Source organism: Eriocheir sinensis, chromosome 56 (assembly GCF_024679095.1).
Source record: "Eriocheir sinensis breed Jianghai 21 chromosome 56, ASM2467909v1, whole genome shotgun sequence".
Taxonomy (NCBI): Eukaryota; Metazoa; Arthropoda; class Malacostraca; order Decapoda; family Varunidae; genus Eriocheir; species Eriocheir sinensis.
Window position 1 is genome coordinate 8,507,753 of NC_066564.1, and position 16,462 is coordinate 8,524,214.

Consider the following 16,462-nt stretch of genomic DNA (forward strand, 5'->3'; position numbering starts at 1 on the left):
TATCGACTATACATTCATGGGGAAGGTGTGTGATGGTAAGGGTTCACGCGTCATTAGATCTGGTTATGGTAATGGTATAGAATTGAATGGCGATGGACTGATGAGGTGTGAACGTGTATGTAGTGGGCGTGGGCGAGGAATGGAATACAGTAATAGGGACAGAGAGAAGTGGTGTGTGGAGGGAGTGTGGATGGTATATGCCAGAGTACGCAGAGAGGGAGAGAGAGAGAAAGAGAGAGAGAATGGTGGCGGGGTGGTGCGGTGTGAACGTGCCTGTAGTGTGGGTGACAAATGGTGCACAGAGACGTCACAAGAAGAAAATACAATTTATCCGCGATGCACAGTGTAGCAGCAGCGGCGGACCGAGAGAGCGGCGTATAATGGAGGCGGCATATGGAACAGGGACGAGCGGACACCGGCCTCCACGTTGAGCCGAGAGTAACGTCACTGACATCGGGAAGAAGTAATAGCGAGATTGACCTACTGAAAAAAGGTACAACGCCTGGCCACACGTAACATAATGAGCAGTGCAGCAGGAGCAGTGACAACAGTAACAGGTACAAGACAGAAGTTACAGGGAAGATTTTACGTCGAGAACAGGTACAGTGCCCGGCCACCACCGTAACTTTATGAATGATACAAGACAGAAGTTACAGGGAAGATTTTACGTCGAGAACAGGTACAGTGCCCGGCCACCACCGTAACTTTATGAATGATGCAGCAGGAGCAGTGACAACAGCAGCAGCAGCAGCAGGAAGATGTTCAGTTTGGAGTGAGGCGAGGCCGCGTGGTGTGGTGGCCTCACTGAGCCTCGCTAGACTATTTATACCATACCTAGACATTTGGCACAATACGCATCGGTGATATGATATGGAAATTTACAGACAGTAATGCACAAACCTGCGTTCAACAGACACTAGTATTTACAAGAGAAGAGTTTGAGGCCAACACTTTCTGGCGTTACGTCGTTCACACAGAAGCGAGAGAGACTTCGTAGATTAACAACAGCATGAGTTTCGTGGAATGTTTCAAGAAGTTATACACAGGCTACAAACCTATCATAATGAGGCTTCCACTGGTCATCGGAGAGAAAGCAATGATCACAACCTTCGGAATATGGAACCGACCGAATTTTTCCTTAACGAAGATAAAACATAACAGCCAAGAGCCAAATGAAAACGGATATTGAAGAAGGGAAACGCATTAGAAAACACAACCTTTGAAAAAAGAACAAATATTTTCATTTTTCGTTTTCATTTGGGTCTTGGCTGTTATTTTTTTTCTTCGTGAATGAAAACAGTCAAGAGCCAAATGAAAACGGATATTGGAGAGGGGAAACGCTTTAGAAAACACACCTTTTGAAAACAGAACAAACAGCTTACTTTTTCTTTGGGAACAGAGAAAAGGTAGAAACTTACAATCAAGTGAATATAGGTAGAAATAAGATAGCAAAAACTAAGACCGGAGAGAGTGAGGGAAACACGTTCGCTAAAGAAAACACGAGAACGATACTCAAGACGAATTAGTGGCGAGTGAACACTAAAACACATGCCTCGAGTGTGTGTGTGTGTGTGTGTGTGTGTGTGTGTGTGTGTGTAAGCGAATTCCCTGGTAGGCCTATGGAGGTGTAGGCGGTTAATGAAAAGATCCGAGTACGTGTCTGCCAAGTTGACGAGTGATTTGAATGATCCGAATATAAACTGACTGAATAGCGGGCTTTTTTTTCTTCTCATTTGTTACCTTTTTCTATGCCCTTGAAATGACTCCTCTGCTGTAAAAAGAAAAAAAAAAGAAAGAAAAAGAATTACACGAAAAAGATGAGGAAGAAGAGGATGATGGTGATGAAGAAGAGGATGAGCATGATTAAGACGTACAGGCACCAAAGGAATACAGAATGAAACAAGGAGATGAAGAAGAGAGCGACAAAGAAGCTAAGGAGGAGGTGGAGGAAGAGAAGCAGGAGGAAGAAAACGAGGAGGAGGAGGAGAAACAAAGACGCAAAAACACGAAAACAAGAAGACAAAGAAGACATGAATGGTAATAAAGTTAAAGAGGAAGAGGAGGAGGAGGAGGAGGAGGTCTGTTCTGTGGCTCTGTGATGGCTCAAGGCAACTGGAATCGATCATTGCTTCATTTAAATCATAGTCTGCGGCTCTGACAATGCGCCGTTAGTGAATGCACGACTCGGAAAAGAAATAAATCGTTACAGTAAGTCAGTAAAATCGATCCTGACTCACGGAAACTATCGTAAACTAGCCTGCGCCGTCTTAACAACGTGTCGATAGTACAGGTAAAAAGTAAGAGTGTCAGTGAATTAAAGTGTAAAAGTAAAAGGAAAAGTCAGTCAGTCAGTCAGTCACGTGGAAATAAAAATATGTGATGTTAAATATGCATGTGGTCATTCCTGTTGGTTCAAGGCCGTCTGGATATCCTGGTGGTGGTTGGAGGAAGCCAGTGTGTCCTGCGGCGGCGTGACGCAAGGGAAAACCACGAGGCAAGGATTAATCACACGGAAAATGGAAGAGAAACAGCGAAAAAAATGTAAACTGCGACCGTGCCAATTGTGGAGTTAATAAATTTATCTTATAGCTCCCATCTTTTCTCTATTTTTCTTTTACTCCTTTATCTCCTCCTCTCCCTCATTCCCTCTTCTTTCTCCTCCTCTTCCCACGCGTGCCTTTGCGGGGACCAGCGAGGCTCCCAATGCAGCGCTAAGGCTGTTCCCGCACTGCTCAAAGTTAAGCCAAGTTAGGCAATACTTTTTCCTTCACTGACTTTATAAATTCTCTGCAACTGCAAACACACCAACTTGCTATAACCAGAGACGATTTACTTTGCAGCGAAAGAAGAAAAAAAGGAATATGAAGTTAATTTTTCTTATGATGATGATGATGATGATGATGAAGAAACTTTAAATACATGTTAATTTACAAAGGTTGTTGAAGTGGATGGTTTGCAAGCGGAGTGTGACCACCAGTACAGCGTGTAATGGTTCCACCCACAAGACTCACGACACTGTACACAAATTAGCACACGGTTACCTGTTAAAACAATCTATTGCTCTATAACGACGTATTGCTTATTGTCCCTCACAGTGATTGCCACGATAATCGCCGCAGATCGATAGTAATTTTCAGCAATTATGTAGCGTGTTATTGGCCTCTCCTCCTCCCGTTCCTGAGTGCTTACCTTCCTTAATCAGCAGGTAACAATAGCCACTCACCCTTCCCTCCGCCATCCACCTTGTCCATAAGTGGTCATCGTAATCAAGACTTACTCGAGCTAAATAATGGCCCGCGGATGGCCGCCCCGCCGCCTGCACCTCGGTATCCAACACTCCCCTCGGAGCACCTCGCAGGCGTTAAAGATACATCGCCTCAAGACGCAAAGCACACCGCTTCTCAAGACGCGGCCCAGGGCGGTGGTGCCTGGCTCGCTTCTTTGGGAGCACTTTCTTGGGGTTGTGTTTCTGTTCCAGCCTGCTCGGAGGTAGTGTGTGTAGGCGGCTGAGGCAAGAGCAACGCGTTCAGTACATGGTTTTCGCTTTTAAGCATATGTTCAATTTGGTAATGGCGAGACTTTCCGTGATGTGTTAATGTTGTGAGGAATCAGACTAAGAACTTGTCTGCTGGCATAGTCAATTTGACCTTCGGAGGCGTGCACGAGGCCCCGGCGACGCAACCTTCATGGACGCGAGGAGGACTTGTGGACATGGTGATGCCCGTGCTGGCGGGGGTGGCCGGGGCGTGCACACGACCCTCACTGAGAGTGTCGTTATTGGGGGCCGCAGCCCCTGCCCTTTCCACCCTCTAGGTCACCCGGCCCTCCACCCCGTCACTGCCTCGCTAAATTCTGCGAATGCCAGAGTTCATGAAGTTTATGAAAAAAATATAACTACTAACTCTTCTGCCTTCAACACACTTTCAAGGGGTCATTAAATTTGATGTTCATGGTGTAATTAAACGAGTACACTCCATTATCCGCGATGTAAGGCCGTTATTTACGTAGCCCATCATGACGTAAAGTCAATATATTAACGATTCACTTCTCTTAAAGAAAAACCCCCCACAAAGTTAGCTTCTTCGTATTATAACGCAAAGTAGCGCCGATGAAAGTGTAAATTAGTGTTTTTGGTAGCGGGCGACGCGCATGTCAGAGTGGCGACTCGGCCAATCACAAAGCTCTCCGGCTCGTGTTTGGCTGTGCTGCTTCCCTTCCAGTGTGTTGGAGCCCAGCGGTGGAAGGCGACTGGTGAAGTCTGTTTTAACTTCATTCAGAGCTGAGGGTTCGATGATGAGGATGATTTATGATTGCCCCGTTGTAGTGAGGGCGGGGCCTCAGGTCAGCTGGCGGCCCATTTGGCGGGAGCAGGGTGAAGAGGGAGGGTGATATTAACGAGCACAGTGCGGGCCGGGGTCAGCGGGAAGCATAACCAATCCACCAACCGTTGTTTGGGGGGGGGATAGAACTCGGTCACCCGGGCAGCAGGCCGAGCCTCTCCCAGCCAGGCCACCGCGGCCTCTGCTGGACGCTTGACGTGACATCCTCACCGGTTAGAAAAAAATGCGAAATGTTTGTGTATTATAATGGCGCTCATCTTTTGATTATCGTTGATTCTTTAATGTTCGGTGTGGCGGTAGCACCTCAAATACCTGCACCATAGACGGGGGAGGAGAACAACAGAAGCACAAAACTATGCATTATCAAGTGTTTTGCTCCTAAAGCAGTCGACGTAAGCCAGTAATAGCCGGGCCCACCGTGGCTGTAGCTTTGTGTGGCGCGGGGCGTGGGCGTTGGCGCTGCCTGTCTTGCTTGCGATGCTTAACGTGACGGCCTATAAAGTATCTGATGAAATTCCATTAATGATTCTGTAAATATTATTTTCTATTGTTTACTTACAGGTCAATATTTTGTGTATACTCTTTGGAAGGGGATGTTTCCGAGTATTCGTTTATTGAATGATATTTCAATGTTTACATTAAAAAAATATCTGACGGTGAGTGGGTTCCTGTTAACGGGAAGGGGGGAGGGGCAAAGTGCTGAGCGGGGAGAGGGAGAGGAGTGGAGAGGAGGGGAGAGGGAGGAACGAGGGTGAGAGCAACAAATATTTTCTATCTTTCAGACACTATCGCACGCACCGACACATCGTACACTAGCGCGGCCCGGGGCAGACGCTCCGGCCGGCCACTCGTAACACAGTCACTATATCACAAAGAGTCTCCGCGGCCGGCACGCCTCACACACGAGCTCAGCGCCGCGATGATCCTGGTCGTGGCGTTCGCCGGCCGTTGTGTCAGCACTGTTGGGCACACACAGCGACTCTCGACCTTCACTGGAACACCATCACACTCCCCGGCACATTCAACATATTAACGATACACAATATAATGTATCTCTGATACACGTATATATATATTTTTCAGCTGTGTTCATCGCCATCACAAGTACGCGGCCCATTACACAGCCACGCGTGTGATGCACTTGGCTCGATCCACACTCACTGGTAATGTTTCCTGTCGACACGTTTCCTCGAGGCAGCCACGGCGGCCAGGCAGAGCATCACACCTTCCCCACGAGTTCCTCAACACCTCCTCCCGCGAAGCAGCTTCCATCCGTCCTCCGTGAAGCCTCCTCCGGCGCCACGACGGTCGGGGGTGGACGAGGAGTATTTACTTAGTTGAGCAACAACGGTGATCATTCCGGCCTTGTAAATGTTATTTCCAGGAAATATATAAAATATGTAAACGAAATTCATAATACATATTAACAGCAAAGCAAAGACAAACGAAACTCATGCGTCAACTATTCACACATTTTCTTACTGTCCTCGTCGACATGCACCGAGGCTGCATTTAGACAAGACTTTTCTGTCTCGAAGAACAACTGGTGAACATGTTTTCATAGAGGCTTCACGGGTGACAGTCGTGTGCTGGACACGGACTGCGAGCTGCCTGATGGTGGTTCCAGTCTTCTTTTTTCTTCACGGAGGACTGAGGGAGGAGGAGAGGAGGGGGAGGGGGGAGTCGCGATGACTGCAGGAGTGAAACTGAACGTAGCCGCCTCATAGCAGAGCCCGTGTTCATATTGTGTTAGTGGTTTGTTCTAAATTCTCTATACAGTGGAGAAGGGTGTCTCTGGGCCGTGGCGTGAGGACCACTCAGGGCCCCGAGGCCTGGCCGGGCGCGGGTGTCGCTGGAAGGGTAGGGGGGGCAGCGGTTCAGAGGGCGGGCGTGCCTCATCTTAGGGTGGAGGCGGAGGCGTTGGCGGGTGAGAGGAGGAGGAGAGAAAGACAAAGAGTTAAGAGGATGACTTTGTAGGAAAAAGGTGTTCCTCTGTTTCCTGCGCTGGCTGTGAAGGGAAAGAAATACTATTAATATCATCATTATTATTATTATTATTATTATGATATATATGATTATTATGCTACTACTACTACTATTATTATTAGTCCTACTCCTCCTCCTCCTCCTCCTCCTATACTACTACTACTACTACTACAACAACAACTACTTACTACTATTAAAACTACAACTACTATTGCTCTTACTTCCTCTCCTATCACAGCATCAGCCCGGTTATTATGCTTGGCTGCTTACGGTTATCGAGCTCGCGGGTTAATTGTTTATGACGAAGCGGAGCCGTGAACAAATTACAACAACTACTCCACACACAGGGAAAGTTAAGCAAAACAAGCCCTACATGTGTGCGTGTGTGCGTGTGCGTGTGTGTGTGCGTGTGTGTGTGTGCGTGCGCCAGTGTCGTCCATTTACCGTGATACATATAATAGAGGCTTATGTGTCATCCCTAATTAGCAGGTGTAGTTTGCTTTTATCAGTCAGGTGTTTGCTCCCTCTCTCTCCCTCCCTCCTCATCTGCCCCCCGTCGGTAAGCCTGATTTAGCGCGTGTGTTCGGGAGAGTGTTAACACGAAGCCGCGGCCTCAGGAGTGGGAGAGAGGGGCGCCGCGGGACACTCTTTCATTAGGTATTTATCCGCCCGATTTATCCCTCACCGCGGACGCCCCAAAAGTGTGTGATCGTAGGTTAGGATTTCCTTGAGGGTTGGCGACGTGTTAGTGGGAGTGGCGGGTGACGTGATATTCTTCTGTGATGGTGTTGGGAAGAGTTTGAATTCTCTCTCTCTCTCTCTCTCTCTCTCTCTCGTAAAGAAAACTGCTTTTACAATTCTTCCTCCTCCTTCTCTTCTTCTTCCTCTTCCTCTTTATCCTCCGCCTTCACATTTCCTCCTCCTCTTCCTCCTCTTTCTCTTCTTCCTCTTCCTCTTTCTCCACTTTTACATTTCCTCCCCCTTCTCCACTTTTACATTTCCTCCTCCTTCTCTTCCAATTATTCCTCCTCCTCCTCGTCCTCCTTCTTCTAATCCTCTTCCTCCACGCCCCCACTCACCTTGGAATGAACGCTCCCACGCCCTGAAGGTCTCCGGGATGGTGGTGTGATGCGTGAGCCTCTCCGCGCCGATCTCCGCCACGCACTTGACCCGCAGGAGGCCGCTCTGGAAGTGGTAGGGCCGCGCCACAAACACCAGGCGGGAGATCTGCGTCAGGAGCCCGTCTTTGGACATGTACGGCCGCTCCCTCGACACAAGGTTCTGCGGCGCCTGAGACACGGAAGGAAGAACTTGTGTTAGTCTCCCCGCGTGAGCACAAGAAGGGGAAAGGAGGCTTGAGGACGGGAGATGTTTGAAGTCATGAAGAGGCAAAGGAAGGAAAATGTTTGAAGGTGTTTGAAGGCTTAAATAAGGAAGAGGCAAAGGAAAGAAGATGTCTGAAGGCTTTAAGGAAGAGGCAAAGGAAAGGAAGGATGTTTGAAGGAAGTTTAAGGAAGGTTTTAAGACGATGACATGAAGTTTACAGGCACTGAGGAAAGGTGGAAGAGTCAAAAGAGGGTGATAAATGAGAGAGAGAGAGAGAGAGAGAGAGAGAGAGAGAGAGAGAGAGAGAGAGAGAGAGAGAGAGAGAGAGAGAGAAAATGACAAAAAAAAAAGAAAAAAAAAAAAGAGGAGGATGTTGAGCGTTGCACTGTGAGGAAAAGGAGACGAAGAAAGGAGAGAAGAAAGAAGAGAAAGAGAATGCATAAGCCGAGTCTCTTCCGTGCGTTTAATATCCTGCTTTTTTTTTACTTGTCTGTTTGATGGTGAAGGTGAAATACACGTAATATACTTGTAGGAATTGACAAAAGGATGAAAGGTTTGCGGAGCTGTGTTTGAGTCACATTTCACACGCACAGACAGATAAATAGATAGAGATAGATAGATAGATAGATAGATAGAGAGAGAGAGAGAGAGAGAGAGAGAGAGATAAGAAGGAAAAAAATGAGGGGAAACAAGATAAGGAGGAGGAGGAGGAAGAGGAGGAGGAGGTATACACGCATGGAAAGGAAAACAAGGAGGGAAAGAAAAAAAAGAGCTCTGAGAAACGTGAAGATGATAAAAAGAGGAGAAGAGGAGGAGGAAGAGAAGGAGGAAGAGGAGAAAGAGGAGGAGGAGGAGGAGGAGGGGGAGGTATACACGCAAGGAAAGGAAAGCAACAAGATGAAAAAGAAGAGCTCTAAAAAACAGGAAGATGATTTAAAAAGGAGAAGAGGAGGAGGAAGAGAAGAAGGAAGAGGAGAAGGAGGAAGAAGAGGAACGAGCGTATCAATATGAAAAATAAAACTTGCTGAAGACGGAGAAGAAAGAATAAAAAAACACGAAACAAACTTGAGCTAAAAACAAACAAACAAGACAAAAGCTGATAAATGAGGAAAAAAAGGCAGAGGAGAAACAAGAAACGAGGAAACAGGAAAAGAAAATAAGAGGGAGAAGAAAAGAAACAGGAAGGAAGGCAACGCAAATGAAGCACAAGGAAACGCGAAGTGAAGGAAAATGATAAAGAAGGAAACGCCAAAGGAAGAAACTGAGGAGTCACACACACACGTAAGATACAGGATTGAAACACGACCGGATTACGTCATTCTCTCGTCTGCCATCCGGTATAAACACGAATGAAAAAACAGAGATAGAAGGAAAAGAGGAGAGAAAAAAAATAAAACAGGCTTAGCAACATGAACTAAGAAATAAAAAAAGATAGAAGGAAAAGAGAAAATAAATAAAATAAAATAAAACAGACTTGGCAACATGAACTAAAAAAAACTTCAGCAGATTAATGACGAAAAAAACGAGAAAAAAACGAAAGGAAAAAAATGTAATAGGAAAAGAGAAAGAATTAAAATAGAAAACAAACTTAGCAACATGAAAAACAAACAAAAAAACAGCAGATAAATGACAAAAAAAGAAAAAACGCGAAGGAAAAAATGCAATAGGAAAAGAGAAAGAATTAAAAAAGAAAACAGACTTAAAAGACGTGAAATAATACAAAAAAAAAAACGACAACAAAAATAGCATTGATGATAAAAAATGGAAGAGGAGGAGGAGGAGGAGGAGGAGGAGGAGGAGGTATACACTCATGGAAAGGAAAACAACAAGGAGGAGAAGAAAAAGGAAAAGGAAGAAGACGAAGCAAGGAAATACGGAAGAAAATATGAAGGAATAAAAAAAGAAAAGACTTAGAAACATGAACAAAAGCAGATAATTGAAAAAAAAAATAAAAGAACAGGAGAAACGAGACAAAAACAACAACTAAAGAAAATACGAAAGAAAATATGAAGGAAAAACAAACAAACAGACTTAGAAATCTGAACTAACAAAAAACAAAACAAATAACAAGAGCAGATGACAAAAAAGAAGAGAAGAAACGAGGAAAGAAACAAGAAAACAAAAAAAAAACAAAGAAAAAAGGAAAAAAAAAAACCCGCCAAGGAAATAAGAAGAAAAAAACACGAAAAAAACAGGAATAGAACACAAGGAAACAAAAAAACAAACAAAAAACAACAACAAGGAAATAAGAAAAAAAACACGAAAAAAAAAACAGAAATAGAACACAAGGAAACACGAGAAAGAAAACAAACAAACAAGAAAACCCTCAAAGAAAACAAGAAGCAAACACAAAAGCAACAGGGACGCAACACTAGAGCGGGGCACACATTCCCTCACCTGCCGGCCGTTGATTCTCCAGGACAGGTGGGTGGAGGGCCGCGAGGGGCTGGAGGTGCACACGAGGTCCACGGTGTCGTTGACGTGGTAGCGCGCCTTGCCCCCCGTGATGACCGGCCCGGAGGTGGGGGGCTCTGGAGGGCCGCAGGGGGAGGGGGAAGGAGAGACGTCTTTGAGTAAATCTTGTGAACTGGTGAGTGAGGTAGGAAGGGAGGAATGGAGGAAAGGAGGGAGGGAAAGGAAGAAGGAAGTGAAATTTAATGATAGAACGGGAAGGAAGAAAAGGAACGGAACTTTAGCAAGGAAAGGAGGAAGGGGAGAAAGGGAGAGAAAGGAAGAAAGGGAGAGAAAGGGAGAATGGACGGAACTTTAATGAGGAAAGGAGGAAGGGAAGAAAGGGAGAGAAAGGAAGAATGGAAGAAAGGGAGAGAAAGGGAGAATGGACGGAACTTTAATGAGGAAAGGAGGAAGGGAAGAAAGGGAGAGAAAGGAAGAATGGAAGAAAGGGAGAGAAAGGGAGAATGGACGGAACTTTAATGAGGAAAGGAGGAAGGGAAGGAAGGGAAAAAAAAGGGAGAGAAAGAACAAAACTTTAAGGGGAACTGGAATAGAGAAGGGAGAACGGGAAGGGAGAAGGAAGAAAGGGAGGAAAGAAACGGGAGAAGAAAGGGAGAGGGAATGGAACTGTGAAGAAGGGAACTGGAAAAGAGAAGGAGGAATGGAGTGGGAAGAGAGATAAGAGGAAAATAACGGAAAATGAAACTGGAACGTGAAATGGAAGGGGAAGGGGACGAGAGAACGGAAGCTACACGGTGCCTGACAACTCTCAACACCTTTCAAGCATTAATTCTTTTGTCCAGGTAAAGAATCTTATACTGAATCTTTCTTACACCCGCCACAAGAACCAGGAAAGAGGAAGGTGAGGAGGGCGAAGCAACGTGAAGACAAGGGGAACGCACAGAGGGAAGGGACCGTGGAATATCAACAAAGGCTCGCTGAATGATCTTGGAAACGCGAAAATGAAAAACCTAATGCATCGCCTAACACGGTAATTTCCTCGGCTCTCCATTACAAGCGCTGTCTGTGACCTTTGCCGCTGCTCCTCGCGTCAACAATGTAAAATGCTTTGAAGTGAAGTGGGAGAGAAAAATATTTAAAAACTGAAAAATAAGTCGACTTTTGAGGCGGTAGAGAAAAACGACAACGCGGATGAAATGTAGCGAATGGCTGTTTGCTGCAGCACTCAGTGAATGAAAGCTTGAAGCGGAATGGAGAATGATACGCAGAAATGTAAGCGTAAATAACGAACGGCTGAGAAACATAAGGATGGAACACAAGCAAAGGTATAAACAAACAAATGAAGAGAAAATCAATTAATGGACTCAAAATAAACAGAAGAATTACATAGGCCAAAAAAACAATTGTCGCTCGTGGAATAAGACAAAAAATATCAAACAGTTGAGAAAAATAAGGGGAAACTCAAGGAAATGCAAAAACATGAAAAATAAAATATAACTGGACTATATAAACAGGAAGAAAGACTTACATAAAAAAAACAACGTTGTCGCTATAGTGGAATAAAAAAATGAAACAGTTAACAAAAATAAGGTGAAAACAAGGTAAGGCAATAACGAAATAAAAAAATAAAATAAAACCGGACTATATAATCAGAGAAAAATAAAATAAAATAAAAAAGTTACTCTAGAAAAAAAAAAAAAACTTAGGAATTACAACAGACAGTGGCGGCGTTCAGAGTAACAACAACATAAAAAAAAAGCATTAGGGAAAGAGTAAAATAAGCCGCTTACTCATAACTCTCTTTTACATTAGGAAAGAAAAAAGAAGTTTCATTTCACTCATTCAATTAATCTGACACTTAAAACGCACAACGTGAAAACAACAGGAACGGAACGAGAGGGTGGGAAGGAAGGAAGGAAGAGAGGTTTGGAGGAGGGAGGGGAGGGAAGGAAAGGAGGGAGGCTTGCAGGAAGGAGGGAAGGGAAGGAGGGAGGGGGAGGGAAGGGAAAGAGGGAGGCTTGAAGGCGGGAGGGAGGGAGGAAGGGAAGGTAAGGAGGTAAGGAGGAGGGGGAGGGAAGGAAGGGGGGGAGGCTTGCAGGAGGGAGGGAAGGGAAGGGAAGGAAAGGAGGGAGGCTTGCAGGAGGGAGAGATGTGGAGGGAAGGAAGGGGGGGAGGCTTGCAGGAGGGAGGGAAGGGAAGGGAAGGAAAGGAGGGAGGCTTGCAGGAGGGAGGGAGGGAGGGAGGGGAGGGAAGGGGAGGAAAGGAAAGGAAGGAGGCTTGCAGGAGGGGGGGAAGGAAAGGAGGGAGACTTGCAGGAGGGATGGAGGGAAGGGGAGGGAAGGGAAGAAAGGGGACTTGTGGAAGGGAGGGAGGGGGAGGCAAAGAAAGGAGGGAGGGGAGGGAAGGAAAGGAAAGGAAGGAGAGAGAGAGGGAGGGAGAGGAGGGAAGGAAAGGAGGGAGGCTTGCAGGAGGGAAGGAGGGAAAGGGAGGAAAGGAAAGAAAGGGGACTTGTGGAAGGGAGGGAGGGGGAGGCAAAGAGAGGAGGGAGGCTTTCAGGAAGGAGGGAGGGGAGGGAAGGAAAGGAAGGAGAGAGAAAGGGAGGGAGGGGAGGGAGATCTTGCGGCATATCACGGAAACAAATACATAAGTCTTCAAACGCTGGTAATGTGGTCTCTGCTACTACTACTACTACTACTACTACTACTACTGCTACTACTACTACTACTACTACTACTTTTTTATCATTCTGTAATCTTCATCGCTTCTGGTCTTCTCTTTTCCTCTCTCCCTAGTGATTTGAAGCCGTTCTTAGTGAGTTGCATTGTTAAGTTTAAGTAAGGGTATTAGGGATAGGAGGAGGAGACGAGAGGACGAGAAGAAGAAGAAGAAGAAGACGAAGAAGAAGAAGAAGATAAAAGAGAAGAAGAAGAAGAAAAGAGGAAGAAGAAAGGTGAGGAGAGGTGAGGTGAGGTAAGGTAAGGTAAGGTAAGGCAAGGTTAGGTTTGGTAAGGTAAAGTAAGGTGAGGTGAGCTAGAGCAAGGCAAGGTGATGTGAGATGAGCTGAGATGAGAGAGGCGAAGGGCAACAGACATGAAGAGACACACCTATACACTAATGAGGTTACAATCACGAACATGTCACTCTTAGCCGAGGACCAAACACCCAGGGATGCAACAAGTCCTCGATCGAAAACCTCAGGAAACACCGATGGCGTCCGGGAACGAGCCTTGTAATGCCCGAATTGGCGGCCACGAGGGACAGCCGGCGCAGGGGAAGGATGGTTAGTCAATTTTAACTTTTCTTTGACATACATCCTTGTGAGTGGTGCCCCGGTAACTTTTTTCATCAAATTTATGAGAGTCCCGCGGATAAAGTTGGGCCATTAAGCCATTCTGAACCGAACTAAAGGGGAGGGTGGCTGAAGGAGAGGAGGGTTTGTGTGGCTGCCCGGCTGACTTCTGCGGCCCACTGATGATCGCCTGCAGCACACACACACACAGCACGCAGGATGAACAACACACGCACGGACCCACGCAGGCAAGTCAGCAACGGCCTATACACTTGAGAGGTAAAAACGGGCCCCAGCAGCATCGGTAACCCTCACACAGGCACACAAAACTTAGGAGAAAGGAGACAGATGGAAGTTTCTTATATGTTTTCTCCCTTCAGTAAGAGACACATCAGAATCTACACTTGGAAGATAAAAACGGGCCACCACCAGCAGCATCAGCAACCATCACACAGGCACACAAAACTTAGGAGAAAGGAGACAGATGGTAGTTTCTTATGTTTTCTCCCTTCAGTAAGGGACACATCAGAATCTACACTTGGAAGATAAAAACGAAACCCAACATCATCATCAGCAACCCTCACTCGCACGGGCACACACAAAAAAAGTTCCTATCATCAGGTAATCCAACTTTTTCTGTAGCTCGTCGTCAGCCACCATTTCTTAAGACGTCTCAGAAACTAAATTAATCGAGTTACCCTTTGGAGCTCGTCAACCACCTCTCGTTTTCCTTGATAGATTGACGTTCAGCCGACCCGCTTTCTTTCCCTTGTGTAGAGTTTAATGCATCGCTTTTACCTACGAGAGAGAGAGAGAGAGAGAGAGAGAGAGAGAGAGAGAGAGAGAGAGAGAATAAAAAAAGCTTCCATCTACCTCCTTTCTCCTTTCTTGAATAGACAAATGTTTAGTGAATTCCTTTTCCTTACGTTGTTTTTGGTGAGTTGCTTCCATGTCAAATATAAAGTACCTTCCATATTTTCCATCTCCTTTTTTTAATACACACATTTAGTCAATCAAATTTCTCTTTCTTTGCTGTGTTACTTTCACCTTTACCTGCAAAGACAAAAATAAATTCCTTTCATTCATTTCCAGAGTAGCTGTCCACCGACCACTCACCGATCACCAGCAGGCTTCCCCGACCAGTCACAGTGTTGAAGTCGGGGCCCTCCGCCGACACCTCACACCGATACTGCCCGGACGTGTTGAATCCGACTTGCTTCAGCACCAGGCGTCCGGGCTGCGAGTTCTCCTCCTGCAAGGCACAGAGGGAGGGAAGGGTTAGCTCAGCGTTGCCAGATTATCGTATTCACCACTTCGTCGTTATTACTTTTAAGCCTCAAACTCTCGTACCTACAAAAATAACAATACAAAATTGAAGTTATCGTTAAAACTCCTATCTATTGATGTTTGTTTGTTTGTTTTTGCTATAGTTATTGGTCAGAAACTACGAAAATGCAATGCGATGGGTACGATAACTTGGCAACGCTGGGTTAGCTGAAAGGTGTTAGGTAAGGCGCAGGTGAAGGAGAGGTAAGTTAGGTAAGGCGAGGTAAAGTGGCAAGGTGGTGGTTGTTATGGTGAGGAGGGAAATGGGTAAGCGAGGGTAAGAGGGAGGAGGGAGGCTTGAGTTAGCGTTGAGGTAAGGTAGGTTTTGTTAAATAAATTGCAGGTGAGAAAGGTGAGGTGAAAGGCAAGTTAGGTAAGGCGCAAATGAGGGAGAGGTGAGGAGGAGAACGGTAAGTGAGGGTAAGAGGGTGAAAGGAAGGATGGAGTTAGAGTTGAGACAAGGTGAGTTTCTTTAAAAAAATTACAGGTAAGAAAGGTAAGGTGAAAGGTAAGCGGCAAGTGATGGAAGGTAAGGAAGGGGAGAAGGAGAAAGCGTGTGATGTGTTGATGGGTTAAAAGGTAAGGTTAGGTTACTCATTACGCTAGGCAAGTCGCAGGTGACATAGGAGGTGAGAAAGGGTATTGGAAAGGGGGAGAAAGGTGTTTGAGAGGTCAGTGGGCTGAAGGGTGAGGTTGGGTGAGATTAGGTTTCATATTATTACGCTGGGAAAGATTCAAATAACATATAGGTGGTTCACGGTCCAGAAGAAGGGTCAAACTACCACCAGGGTCATAAAACTAGCCCTGGAAATGCCCACAACTCCCACGAAAGCCTTGTCAGATATGTGTGATTGGTGACAAGGGTTTAACAGTATGGCCCGAAGCGTGTGAGGCAAGGGTCAAACTACCACCAGGGTCATAAAACTAGCCCTGGAAATGCCCACAACTCCCACGAAAGCCTTGTCAGATATGTGTGATTGGTGACAAGGGTTTAACAGTATGGCCGAAGCGTGTGAGGGGTGGGTGGGATAAAAGATTGAGAGAGGCTAGGAATGCATATGAAAAGAAAGATAGACTGATGCGCCGGATGACAAGGTGCCGTGGGAGTCATAGAAAAAAGTAGATGACAAGTGGAGACAAAAGAAATACAAAGAAACAAAGAAACGTAAGTCGGAAATAACATCGGTAAGACGACGAACGAACGAACGCCGGAGGAAGAATGACGAGGAACTTTGAGTGACTGACTGACTGCATGACTGTGTGTGCGTGTGCGTGTGCGTGAGCGAGAGCGAGAGCGAGAGAGAGAGAGAGAGAGAGAGAGAGAGAGAGAGAGAGAGAGAGAGAGAGAGAGAGAGAGAGAGAGAGAGAGAGAAGAACATGTTTTTTTGTTTTTTTTACAGCAAAGGAGACAGCACAAGGGCACAAAAAAAGGAAACAATAATAAAAAAAAAGCCCGCTACTTATATAAATCCTTTGACACTAACACAGCGATACATAAGAAAAGGCTTGGGCGAGTGAGGTTCAGAGGCAGTGCACGAAACAACACATTAATTTCGGCGGTTCACAAGGGGGGGCGGCGCACGAGAGGGAGCGTCCCCACTTCGAGCCCCGGCGTAACGAGGTGGAGCAGGGCACACACACACACACACACACACACACACACACACACACACACACACACACACACTTATGAGTCCCGCCTCTTCTGTTGCTACTCCTACGCCCTCAGGTTGAAAGCGAGCCGATGTACGCTTGACAGTGGCTTTGACTGAGGCATTTC

General features: G+C 46.0%; 1 protein-coding gene across 2 annotated transcripts in view; it reads right to left on the reverse strand.

Moving 5' to 3' along the window:
* Positions 1-2,885: 2,885 nt before the first annotated feature.
* Positions 2,886-16,462, reverse strand: part of LOC126984262 (uncharacterized) — a 274,528-nt gene continuing 260,951 nt past the window's right edge. For both annotated transcript variants that reach the window (XM_050837881.1, XM_050837880.1), the window contains 4 exons: positions 14,473-14,608; positions 10,050-10,183; positions 7,406-7,616; positions 2,886-6,348 (listed from right to left, as the gene is read on the reverse strand). In XM_050837881.1, the coding sequence (XP_050693838.1) occupies positions 6,236-6,348; positions 7,406-7,616; positions 10,050-10,183; positions 14,473-14,608 (594 nt within the window). In that variant the 3' untranslated portion in view covers positions 2,886-6,235. The remainder of the gene's footprint in view (positions 6,349-7,405; positions 7,617-10,049; positions 10,184-14,472; positions 14,609-16,462) is intronic.